This window comes from Trachypithecus francoisi, unplaced genomic scaffold (genome assembly GCF_009764315.1).
Source record: "Trachypithecus francoisi isolate TF-2019V2 unplaced genomic scaffold, Tfra_2.0 Lachesis_group3, whole genome shotgun sequence".
NCBI classification, from domain to species: Eukaryota; Metazoa; Chordata; class Mammalia; order Primates; family Cercopithecidae; genus Trachypithecus; species Trachypithecus francoisi.
Genome location: NW_022681468.1, coordinates 11,433,599 through 11,445,867, shown reverse-complemented (window position 1 = coordinate 11,445,867; position 12,269 = coordinate 11,433,599). Strand labels below are relative to the sequence as shown.

Here is a 12,269-nt window from a genome sequence, read left to right as displayed (position 1 = left end):
ATGGCAAAGCCTTTCTCTCTTCCACCCCCATCCCTGGAGCTGTGGTTGCTTTTCGCATCCATCAGCATCAAGATACTTCCCACTCAACTTCGTGGGTGAGAGCCTGTACTCTTTCCAAACCTCTCACTGAACCAGTCCACCCTAGTCATGAGAAAATAAGTATGTCATCTAATCACCAATGATGTCAGTCAAGGAACCTTAAACAAAGAGATTGGTTCTGCTTTTATTTGTTGGTACAATGGACATCATAACATATTTAACAGCACTGTAATGTGGAACAGATGGGAAAGACCCCAGCTTTCAGGGCCTCTCCATCTCTCTTACCTTCTACCAACAGCCAAAACCAAGTGACCTTTTAGAACACTTTATGGGCTGGATGGCTGCCAAGCAATTGCTCACCCAGGGGGTGCCAATACCGGCCCAGCCTGATAATGCCTGCTGGGTTCTTCATTGAAGACAATCAAGTCACAATCCTTGGGAATGCTGGAAATTCCACAATGGATCTACATACAATATTGGGGTGAAGCCCTCCCAAGCTTTATGCATTTAACATTGAGTTTCCACTAAGTGCTGATTATGTCATGGAATTTCCATCCACAAAACCAAAATCTTGGGAAATCACCAAGGAGTAAATTTCAATTTGGTTATGTGCTGGACCAGCTTAGGCAAATTATCATCTCTCTGAGCCTGTGTCTTCAGCTGCAAAATAAAGGAGAAGAGCCAGCTGGACAGAGTCCTGAAGCCTGAGTGAGACAATGTCTGTAGAAGCCCAATAGGCACATAGCAGATGCCCGAACTAATCTCGGCCCACGTGGGTGAGGGACCGAGTTTAGAACTCTAGATCTATTGAGAAACATTTCACATGCACCTAGTCTGTGGACCTACATCCCACATAGAATTTTAGAATTTTTGAAATGAAAGGAATCTTGGGGCTTATTTAAACCAAAGCTTGCAGAGCAATGGTCTGTGGGCCACACCCAGCCTGATAGCACATGTGTACACACTCATGTTAGCACAGGTATTTTTTAATAACATTCAAATTAGTTGCCCCCTTAAAAAAATTTTTTTTTTTTTTTTTTTGAGGCGGAGTCTCGCTTTGTCGCCCGGACTGGAGTGCAGTGGCCGGATCTCAGCTCACTGCAAGCTCCACCTCCCGGGTTTACGCCATTCTCCTGCCTCAGCCTCCCAAGTAGCTGGGACTACAGGCGCCTGCCACCTCGCCCGGCTAGTTTTTGTATTTTTACTAGAGACGGGGTTTCACTGTGTTAGCCAGGATGGTCTTGATCTCCTGACCTCGTGATCCGCCCGTCTCGGCCTCCCAAAGTGCTGGGATTACAGGCTTGAGCCACCGCGCCCGGCCTAAAAAATTTTTTTAACATTAAAATGTGAAATCTCGAATGATTGAGAAACTGTCGCTCTAATCCAAAGCCCACATCCCCACATGGCAATGATCGGACAAAGATCCCAACCTTCCTTCTTTCAGGATGTTTTTACACTTGGTCTGGTGATATGGTTTGGATTTGTTTCCCTACCCAAATCTCATGTCGAATTGTAATCCCCAATGTTGGAGGAGGGGCCTCGTGGGAGGTGACTGGATCATGGGGGCAAACTTCGCCCTTGCTGTTCTCGTGATAGTGAGTGAGTTCTCATGAGAGTTGGTTGTTTAAAAGTGTGTAGCAGAGGCTCGCTGTCTTCCTTCTGCTTCACTCATGTAAGACGTGCCTGCTTCTTCTTCGCCTTCTGCCATGACTGTAAGTTTCCTGAGGCCTCCCAAGCCATGCTTCCTGTAGAACTTGTGGAACCTGTGAGACAATTAAACCTCTTTTCTTTATAAATTACCCAGTCTCAGGTAGTTCTTTATAGCAGAGAGAACAAACTAATACGTCCGGTCTGCTCAGATGTTTCCTATCTGAGTTCTGTAGGCATGCTAGTTCACAGACCTAGATTGAGAGCAATTCTTTCACCTTTATAGATAATGAAACTGAGGCCAAAGTGAGGATGACAATAAGCCCCTCCCTATGACTGTCTCCTATGACTGTCATGGGAGACATCACCAAGAGATCATGCAGCTTTTTCCTTGATCACAGCCTCAGAATCCCTCTTAATACAGTGCTCTGTGTTGGCAGCCATTCAGATAACCGATCAGGTACCTCAGGGATAAGAGATTTTGCTCAGGGTCCCTTAACTCTGCTCTGTTAACCTTAGGGGCTTGCTTTTTCATCTACACCTGATAGTTTTGGGATTGCAAACTGAAGAGACGTAAACAGTGGGTTTGCTTCGTTGCTGTGTGCAGGTTTGGGACAAGAGATCACTGGAGGGCAGGGCTGGACGGCAGCAGGGCCATTTTCAGGCTATGACCTTGAGGTCACCTTTCTACCTCTCTCAGCCTTATTTTACTCTTCAGTAGAAGAGACAAAAAAGCGTTTGACATTATTGTAAGAATCAAATGAAAGACTGTGGGTGGAAGTGCCCAGCAAACTGTGAAGGTTGCATTATCATTTTATTAAGCATGGTATGCAGTACCCATAAGGCAAAGGGCTCCCTCTCTGACTTCCCTGACTCCAGGGTAAATTTGAATTTTGACATATACTAAAATGTAGCTTGGGAGATATTCTGGCAACCGCACACTATATATTTTGCGTTTGGCTCCCCTGGCCTTTGGTCAGGATTGAACATGCATTTCAGCAAAAACATGATTGTAAGAAAATATTTCATTAATCAAATGCAATCTCTTTTTATAACCCCTGCATTACCAACCCCCTACCTGACCCCAAAAAGGAAGGCTTGCTGCCTGCACAGACGCCTCCCCCATTGCTTCAAACCATACCCCTCAAGACCTCGTCCAGCAACACACGTTAGCCCACACAACCATGTTTTCCTTTCCAAATCCTAAAAAAAGAAAAGAGCCCTTTCTCTTTTCTCTACCCAGAGTAATCCTGAAATTATTCAGCATATCCGGAACACAGACATGGCCCCAAATTTAATTTTCTGGTTTCTGCAGAGCTGACTTAATCAGACCAGAGTCGAGGAGGGATCCCCCAGGGATGTGCCCCAGAGCTCTGCTGCGGCTCCCATCGTGACAACCCGTGAGACACAGTCACAACACTTTGCCCAGAGCACCACGTATCTGTGTCTGTAGGTCTCTGTGTGTGTGGTGTGGGTGTGCATCTGTGTATATGGCTTGTGTGTCTGGCAGTTGCGTATGATGACTGTCTGTATCTGTATCCATATGTGCCTCTGTGGTGTCTCTGTGTGGTATGTAGTATATCTGCTTGTGTAGTGTATGTGTGCATCTGTGTGTGTTTGGTGTGTGTGGGGTGTGTGCACACGTACATGTGTCTCTGATGTGTATGTATGTGCTGCATGTGGTGCATGCATGTGTGCATGCCTGGATGTGGTGTGGTGGGTGTGTTTGGCATGTGTGCATATCTCTGTGTGTGGTGTGTGTTTTGTGTATGTGACATGTGTGTGTATGCATGGTGTGTGTGATTGTATGTGTGCAAGTGTGTGTATGTATGGAGTGTATGTCTATGTGTGCTTCTGTGTGGTGCATAGTTGTGTGTGGTGCATGTACTTGCATGCAGGTGTGTGGTATATGTGTACAAGTGTGTGTGTGTATGGAGTGTGTCTGTGTTTGTGTGTGCCTCTGTGTATGGTGCATGGTTGTGTGTGGTGCGTGTCCTTGCATACAGGTGTGTGGTGTATGTGTAGGTGTGTGTGTATGGAGTTTGTCTGTGTCTATGTGTGCCTCTGTGTGTGTGGTGCATGAATGAGTGGTGTGTGTGCACAGGCATTCAGGTGTGTGCACGTGTCTACAGTGTATATAGCATGTGTGTCTGTGTGCCTGCATGACCTGTCACCCATGCTCTAGGATGAAGAATTGATCGTGGGCTCAATCCTGGGGTCCCTGGGAGAGTCCTGTGCCTTGTTCTCTCTGCGTGTTCCTCATGGTTATGGAGAACAATGGTTTGAAGAGGACTGGCCGTGCTGTGAGAGATTTCCAAGGTGATTCACATCTAAACTCCCCATTTGACAGAGCGGGATGTGAGGTACAGAGAGGGAATGAGACTTACCAAAAGACACAAAGCAAGCTGGTGATGAGTGCGAGGCTGGAACCGATTTCTCCTGCCTCCTCGGCCAGTGTGCTTTCTTCCTGGCCCCCTTCAGGGAGGTCATGGCCAGCCTGCTGGGGAGCTGGTCATAGGGAAGGACCTTGCTGGGATTCAGGGTCGGACAGCTTGGCTACATGGATTAATCAGGTAGGAAATTGCACAGCGATGTCCTTGAGCATGAGTTGACAAACGCTTCTGTGAAGGACCAAAGAGTAAATATTTTAGGCCTTTGTAGTGCAAGAGGCAAAATTAAAGCTATTTTGTTGGTACTTACATAACCATTTAAAATGTAACCCGCTTAAAAATTTAAAAACCGTTCTTACTCCTTGAACTGTATGAAAACAGGTGGCAGCTAGATTTGACCCACAGGTCTACCCCTGTCTGAGGCTCTGAGCATCAAAACAAACAAGTAGACAAATCTGAACTTATGGAACCCCAAACAGGAGCAAACACAAGAAGGTGAGTGCCGGCAGCCAAGCGCACAGAACAGGCAGCAAACAAAGAGCCGTGGCGGTGTTGGATGAGAAGTGCAGAGCTGAGTTCACAAACTGGCCTGCAGAGATTGGGGGTTGGAGTCCCAGGTATATGGCGCTCAATCAGAGGCTGCGGTCAGAGAGAAGGTCCATTTTCCAGGAAGGTCCAAAGTGAGGCAACGGAGGGGACCTCCATGGCGGGAGCAGTGCTCAGGGGGGCAGGAGCCCTGTGGGCTGGAAGGACCTCGGCAGGTGCTTGTCCAGTTTTCTCATGGGTGGCGACCTCACACTGCCCACCCTCAGTGCCATGGTCCACTGGCTGAATGAATGCCCAGGCCTGAAATCTCTGTGCAGTGTCTCATTTGGTCATTTTGTGAGCTGCGTGAGTCTGTGGTGTTTCAGTCCATTTGGGCTGTTACAACAAAATACCATAGCCTAGGTGGCTGATACACAACAGACATTTTTTTCTCACGTTCTGGAGGTTGGGAAGTCGAAGATCAAGGGACCAGCAGCTTCGGTGTCTAGTGAGAGCCTGTTTCCTGGTTCATAGATGGTGCCTTCTTGCTGTATCCTCACGTGGTTGAAGGGGCAAGCGCTCCCTCTGGCGTCATTGTAATAGTCACATGCATCACAGCTCCACCATCATGACCTAATCACCTTCCAGAGGCCTCACCTCCTAATACCATCACCTTGCGAGGTAGGATTTCAACATATGAATTGGGAGTGGGGGAAAATAAACATGCAGGCCGTACCAGTGGTCCACACCCCCCAGGATACCTAATCCTGCTGCATAACGCCTAACCCTCAGCCCACCCCATAGCTTCACTTGGCGTCCCCCATGACCAGTTGTCTTCAGAATAAAGAATTTGAGGCTGGACGTGGTAACTCACACCTGTAACCCCAGCACTTTGGGAGGCTAAGGTGGGTGGATCACTTGAAGTCAGGAGTTTGAGACCAGCCTGGCCAACATGGCGAAACCCCATTTCTACTAAAAATACAAAAATTAGCCAGGTGTGGTGGCAGGTGCCTGTAGTCCCAGCTACTTGGGAGGCTGAGGCAGGAGAATCACTTGAACTTGGGAGGCGGAGGTTGCAGTGAGCCAAGATCACACCACTGCACTCCAGCCCGGGTGACAGTGAGACTCTGTCTAAAAAAAAAAAAAGTATTTGAGCCTAGTTGACCTTGCGTGATACAATGCAACTAGTCAGATGTATAATGTTATAGGATTACAGCCTCTGTGAAGGCCTGTGAGGAAAGACAATGGGGAAGGAATGTCCCCCACTGTCTTTGAAACGTGTATTTAGTAGTTCATTTTGCCTAGAAGGAGAAATAACTGAGAGTACAGATCTACACGGATGAATGGGCAGTACCCAGCACCAGAGAGTAAGCTCTGGGAAGGCAGGGTTTGGGGGTTTCTGTTTTGTTCGCCATTTTATTTATTCTTGATGTATAATAAGAGCTCAATAGGCCAGGTGCGGTGGCTCAGGCCTGTAATCTCAGCACTTTGGGAGGCCAAGAGGGGAGTGAATCACAAGGTCAGGAGTTCGAGACCAGCCTGGGCAGTATGGTGAAACCCTGTCTCTACCAAAAATACAAAAATTAGTCAAGCGTGGTGGCGTGTGCCTGTAGTCGCAGCTACTCAGGAGGCTAAAGCAGAAGAATCGCTTTAACTCGGGAGGTAGAGGTTGCAGTGGGCCGAGATCGTGCCACTGCACTCCAGCCTGGGTGACAGAGTGAGACTCCATCTCAAACAACAAAAAAAGAGCTCAATAATATTTTTTATTTAAATAGTCTTTACTTGATTCTTTCCTTAAGGATGGTCAAGGACTTGAAAAGGACAAGAATGGGGATTGATAACATGGAAGTTTAAGGAAAATACATCTGGGTAGCCCTTTCAATGAGATCTTGGGTATAAAGATATGTGTGTACTGTTTGAATGCTCATCAAAAGTCCATCTATGTAGAGAAGGCTCTTGATAATCGAGTGTCCAGACGTCACTGGATGTCAGTTCAGTTGCCCGTGAACAAGCGGGCCTGGTGGCAGGGATGTGACAGTCAACCTCATAATTTAGTTCACAGACTTCAGGACATCAAGTAGAATTGTGAATGAAACACAGGAAAACTAATAGAGGACAGGGATGGATATACTGATAAATGAGACATTTTGCTAAGCATTCACTTGTTCATACGGGGGTAGGTGCATTAGGGGGAATGGGAGCTATTGTTTCCACTGCTGTTTTTGCTTGAAAGTTTAAATATGGAAGTTGGGGTGCACCCGGACATGAAGTATCCAGAGGCATGGGCTGTGGGGGATACTGTGGATTTGCTTATTAATTGCCCGTTAAACTCCTTGCAAGATGTTTACCCGTAATGCAGAAGGGTAAAGCTAAAATGGTGTTGGCTGAGTGTGGTGGCTCACACCTGGAATCCTAGCACTTTGGGAGGCCAAGATAGGAGTTCGAGATCAGCCTGGGTGACATAGGGAGACTCTGTCTCTTTTTTTAAGGAAAAAAAAATCATTTAAAAAAAAATAACATGGCATATCCCTGCCTCCTTTGCTTCCGTGTTCTAAATGTGAACCAGGTTTTTTCAATTCCAATACTCCTTCATGAGACTGAGTGTGGGAGGGAGGTGCACGAGGAGACAGCTTGACACGGGCACCCCTTTGCCGCAGTGCAGCGGAGGTGAGGCCTTCAGTCAGCGGCGGCAGTGCTCTCCTGGTCTGGCAGCCCCCTGGGGGTGGCAGCAACTAACTTTCTCCACCATGGAAGAGGCAGCGTGGTCCTGAGGCTGAGCTCCTCCTGAAATCTCAGATTAGAGTCTGTTCTTCAGCAATTTTGTGAGCCATTTTACACCCCATCATAAATCCCTTTCTCCTTAAGCTAGTTAGAGTGGATTCTGTCTTCTGCAATTGACCGCTGATGGATTCTAGATTCTCCCCTTAACAAGCATCCCCAGAACACGTGTAAGCCCATGCGGGAGACCCCAGACTCCTGGCAGTAGTTGCAGGGCAGTACTTTGGAGTCAGACTATGCATCCTAGAGAATGTAGAAGAAGATGCTTCTTCAGAACCTGCCTAGCATGACCGGGGAAGGCATTTGGGATGGGGTGGAATAAATAGCTCCCAGTTACGGAGTGTGTCCTGTGGGCTGAGCACCGTGAAAGCCCTTTACACATACTATCCCGTTTAAGCCGCACAACCACATTCCTTTGAGATAAGTATTCCAGAAGACGGGAGAACTTTTTTAAGGTCCAATGCCTTGCAGATGTGGTTGCTTGGAGCCAAACACTGATGAGGATGATTCCAAGCCTGTTCCTAGAACAGTTTCACCGTCACTTTTAAGGGAGTTAGTTAAGAGCAAAAGAGAAACCTCACATTTTTTTCCAACCATAAAAAATCATATTTTTAAAAATAAAATTTTTAGTGATCTTACTACTGGGAATTTATCCAAAGGAAAGGAAATCATTATATTGAAGAGATATCTGCACCTCCACGGTTATTGCAGTACTGTTCACAATAGCCAAGATATGGGATCAACGTAGGTGTCCAACAACAGATGGATGTAAAAAATATGGGATATATACACAATGGAATACCATTCAGCCATAAAAAAAAAAAAAAGGAAATCCCATCATTCATGGCAACATGGATCGAACTAGAGGACATTATGTTAAGCAAAATAAGCCAGGAACAGAACGTTAAACACCAAATGTTCTCACTCATATGTGAAAGCTAAAAAAAGTTGATCTCATAGAAGTAAAAAGTAAAACGGGATACTAGAAGCTAGGGAGAGTAGGAGGAAGGAAGCATGGGGAGAGATTTGTTAAATGATACAAAATTACAGCTAGATAGGAAAAATAAGTTCTAGTATATTACACCACTGTAGGCTGACTATAGTTAACAATAGTACAGTGGCTCAAGCCTGTAATCCCAGCACTTTGGGAGGCCGAGACGGGCGGATCGCGAGGTCAGGAGATCGAGACCATCCTGGTTAACACGGTGAAACCCCGTCTCTACTAAAATACAAAAAACTAGCCGGGCGAGGTGGCAGGCGCCTGTAGTCCCAGCTACTCGGGAGGCTGAGGCAGGAGAATGGCGTGAACCCGGGAGGCGGAGCTTGCAGTGAGCTGAGATCCGGCCACTGCACTCCAGCCTGGGCGACAGAGCGGGACTCCATCTCAAAAAAACAAAACAAAACAAAACAATATTATATAGTTTCAAATAGCTAGAAGAAGGATGCTGAATGTTCCCAAAAAAAGAAATGATAAATGTTTGAGATGCTGGATATGCTAATTACCCTGATCTGATCCCTTATATTATATGTACCAAAACATCACTATGTACTCCATGAATATGTAACATTATTATTTGTCCATTTAAAAAAAAAAAGAATTTTAAGTGTAGAAAAAAAGAAAAATACGTAAGCTGATGAAAAAAGAAGGAAATATACATTTTTCTAGCGTTCAAATCATACCGTGCTTGTCCTAAATACTGCTGAATTTGCCACTTGGAAGGGAAGACTAATCTTTTTTGGAACATTGCCATTATTTAGCATATAACTTTTTACTATTTCTTAATTATAAAGATATCATTAAAAACTGCAAACTCAGTTTTTGAAATATTTGATGCTTTTAAAAATTCAGGTCTTTTCATTTACTAGATAGGCAAAAGAGATTATTGATAAGATTCTATTCATTTCATTCTAATGAAAATAGACATGAAATAAAATGGAACAAACAATACCTAAAATGTTTATTTGGAATCATTTAGAAAAGGTGCAAAAACAGCACAAAGTTCCCATAACCTTCACCCAGTGACACAGTCTGCATGTTTGTCTCTCCAGAATTCATGGAATCCCTAGTGCTGGAGGTGGGGCCTGGTGGGAGGTAGGCATTGGATCCCCCATCATTCCCCTGGTGATAAGTGGATGCTTGCTCAGAGAGATCGAGTTGTTTAACAGAGTATGGCACTTTTCTCCCTCTCTCTCTTGATCCTGCTCTGGCCATATGACACGCTGGCTCCCTGTCACCTTCTGCCATGATTGCAGGCTTCCTTAGGACCTCACCAGAAGTGGACGCCAGCACCATGCTTCCGGTTCAGCCTGCAGAACCATGAGCCAATTAACCCTCTTTTCTTTATAAATTATCCAGCTCCAGGTATTCCTTTATAGCAACGCAAAAATAGGCGAACACACCCAGTCTCCTCTAATGGTAACATCTTACATGTCCATGGGGCATTTGTCAACACCAAGAAATTAACACCAGTACAATAGTGTGAATGAAACTGCTAACTCGATTTGTGTATCACTGGCTTTTCTACTAATGCCTGTTCACTGTTCCAGGATGCAGTGCAGGATTCCACATTGCATTCAGCATTGTGGTTTATTGCTTTTTATTTTTTGTTATCCCATCACCTCATTCCAAAGGAAAAGGGCCTCAGTGATGTGCACAAGCTCAAAGAGAGCAAATACAGACAGCATGAGACAGGCCATGTCTCAGAAAAATTTAGAGCAATTTCCCTCGCTGTCCATTGGTAGAGGAGCCCTCCTGTTAGAAATTGGCAGCAGCAAGCCACAGTGAAGACCAAGCTGGAGCGGGGAGCAGGGACCAGGACGCATGCCAGCATGAAATTGCAATACAGAATTCCAGCCCGGAAGCCCTGAGCAAGTTGGGGTATCTCCTCTTGCAGCATAATGAAGGGTAGCAGAACGGAGAGCCAGGGCTGCAGAGGCAGTGACAGAGCAGGTGGGCAGGGCCAAGTAGCGGAGTAACCTTCTCACCAAGGGGATTCCACGAGAAGATGATGAATCTCTCCAATTAAGCATGTCATGGTTGGGCTTGGAAGCCATGGATGAAAACTGAGGTAAGATAATTATTTCCATGGGACGCCTGGTTGTGAAAAAAATCACACGGTCATAAAAATGAATGAGTCGCCCAGCCAGAAACACTAGAGAACTCAGTAAAGATTTAGAAACCGTGTGTGTTTAATGTTACTCTCACAGTGGATTGGGTTCTCACAAAAGGTGCTAAATTAAAACAAGGAAGGGTGAATCTAGTTTTCTTACTGAAACAGTGTTTTAACCCTGAAGTTCCTGACCCCAGGTTTGATGTTTCTGCTGTAGAAATAAACATGCATACCACGTTTAGTTAACATAAATGACACGTGGTATACCTTTATGTTATATGGATTAAGACTTCTTCAGATCAACTAAACAGGGCTATGCCGTGATCAATTCCATATAGACCTAAAAGGCAGAGCATCCCAGTGGACAGAGTTCTGTCTTTCTTCAAAAAACATGCTGCTTTATTTTTTGGACAACTACTTAGAAGGTAAGGGTTCTCGTTATTCAGGGCCACGAGACTCACAAATGTTTCTGGGAGGGTACTTAGCACTACTCTAAGACTTTAGACAATGGATCCAGATATGCTGGGTGAAATCACCTCCCTCAGTTGTAAATTCCTTGTAGCCAGCAGTGGTCTCGCTGCAGCCTGACAGTGGAAAGTGATTCTTCCATTTGCAGGTCTGCTATAGGAGTGCCAGCAACCTGGCTTCATCTGCCCTAAACAAGGCAGATGGAAAAACCAAGGACTCCTTCTTCCTAATAGAACAGACTTTCCCACCCTTTGCCCTTTCTCTGCAGCACTGCTTCACCAAGTCAAAAACTCAGAGACTCATTTGAATGGCGTTTAACTCTAGGGCATGCACCACGGAACCAGATCCAAATCTGTTACTTTTGATGGCAAAAACTGTAATTATCATTATTATTATTATTGAGATGGAGTCTCACTCTGTTGCCCAGGCTGGAGTGCAGTGGCGTGATCTTGGCTTGCTCACTGCAACCTCCACCTCCTGGGTTCAAGCGATTCTCCTGCCTCAGCTTCTCAAGTAGCTGGGACTACAGGTGTGCACTGCCACACCCGGCTATTTTTTTTGTATCTTTAGTAGAGGTAGGGTTTCACCATGTTGGTCAGGTTAATCTTGGACTCTTGACCTCAAATGATTTGCCCACCTCGACCTCCCAAAGTGCTGGGATTACAGGCATGAGCCACCACTTCCAGCCTGTAGCAATTTTTGCACCAGTGGTTCAAAGCCTCATGCACTGCTCTGGACTCCACTTGAATTCATATGGAGACTGAAACTTTGTCTCTTCCTTACCAGTCATTTAAGGAGTGAGGGGCTACAGATACAATGCTTCTCACTCAAGTCACCCCAACCCCCATCCCGCCCCACCTCCCAAAGGTGAGAAGGGTTTAAGATCACAGAGATGGAAAAAGCTTAGGAAACATATTACACTCATTATTAAAATAATGGCAGATTGTAAAAAAATTCTCACTTGGGAGAACCAATTATACAAGAGGCAAAACCATTTTATTTTAAATCCTTCTAATGACAGTGTTCTGAATTGAAGGGTGCACTTCCGTGCCTTTGTAAGCAGAAGATTCTGACATACACTTTCCCTTTCTTGGCAAACCAAGGCCATTGTTAGGAGCTTTTGTTAGCCTGTGGCAGCTCCTGGGTTTACTTGCCTGTTTCTTAGACCTGCCCTCAAAAGTCAGGATGGTGTCTCTGGCTTCTCCTACATCCGGCAGGGTCCTCCCTTTCTCCTCCGCAGCTTCCAGTGCACTGTGAGTTAAGGAACCAGATAGCCAAACCCGAGAATTCTTTGTTAAACAAACTGTCCTGG

The 12,269-nt window shown here is 45.6% G+C and overlaps 1 protein-coding gene across 2 annotated transcripts in view; it reads right to left on the bottom strand.

Annotated features, from left to right (window-relative positions):
• Positions 1-1,401: 1,401 nt before the first annotated feature.
• SYNE3 (spectrin repeat containing nuclear envelope family member 3) overlaps positions 1,402-12,269 on the bottom strand; it is a 117,474-nt gene continuing 106,606 nt past the window's right edge. The window contains exons 18-21 of one of the 2 annotated variants that reach the window (XR_004432310.1): positions 12,112-12,208; positions 10,365-10,473; positions 4,074-4,307; positions 1,402-1,802 (exon numbers count right to left, since the gene is read on the bottom strand). Coding sequence is in view for 1 of the 2 variants with exons in the window: in XM_033191446.1 (XP_033047337.1) it covers positions 12,131-12,208 (78 nt within the window). In the remaining variant the exon portion in view is untranslated. Of the gene's footprint in view, positions 1,803-4,073; positions 4,308-9,335; positions 10,474-12,111; positions 12,209-12,269 lie in introns of those variants that run through there. The other variant, XM_033191446.1, reaches the window with a different exon arrangement.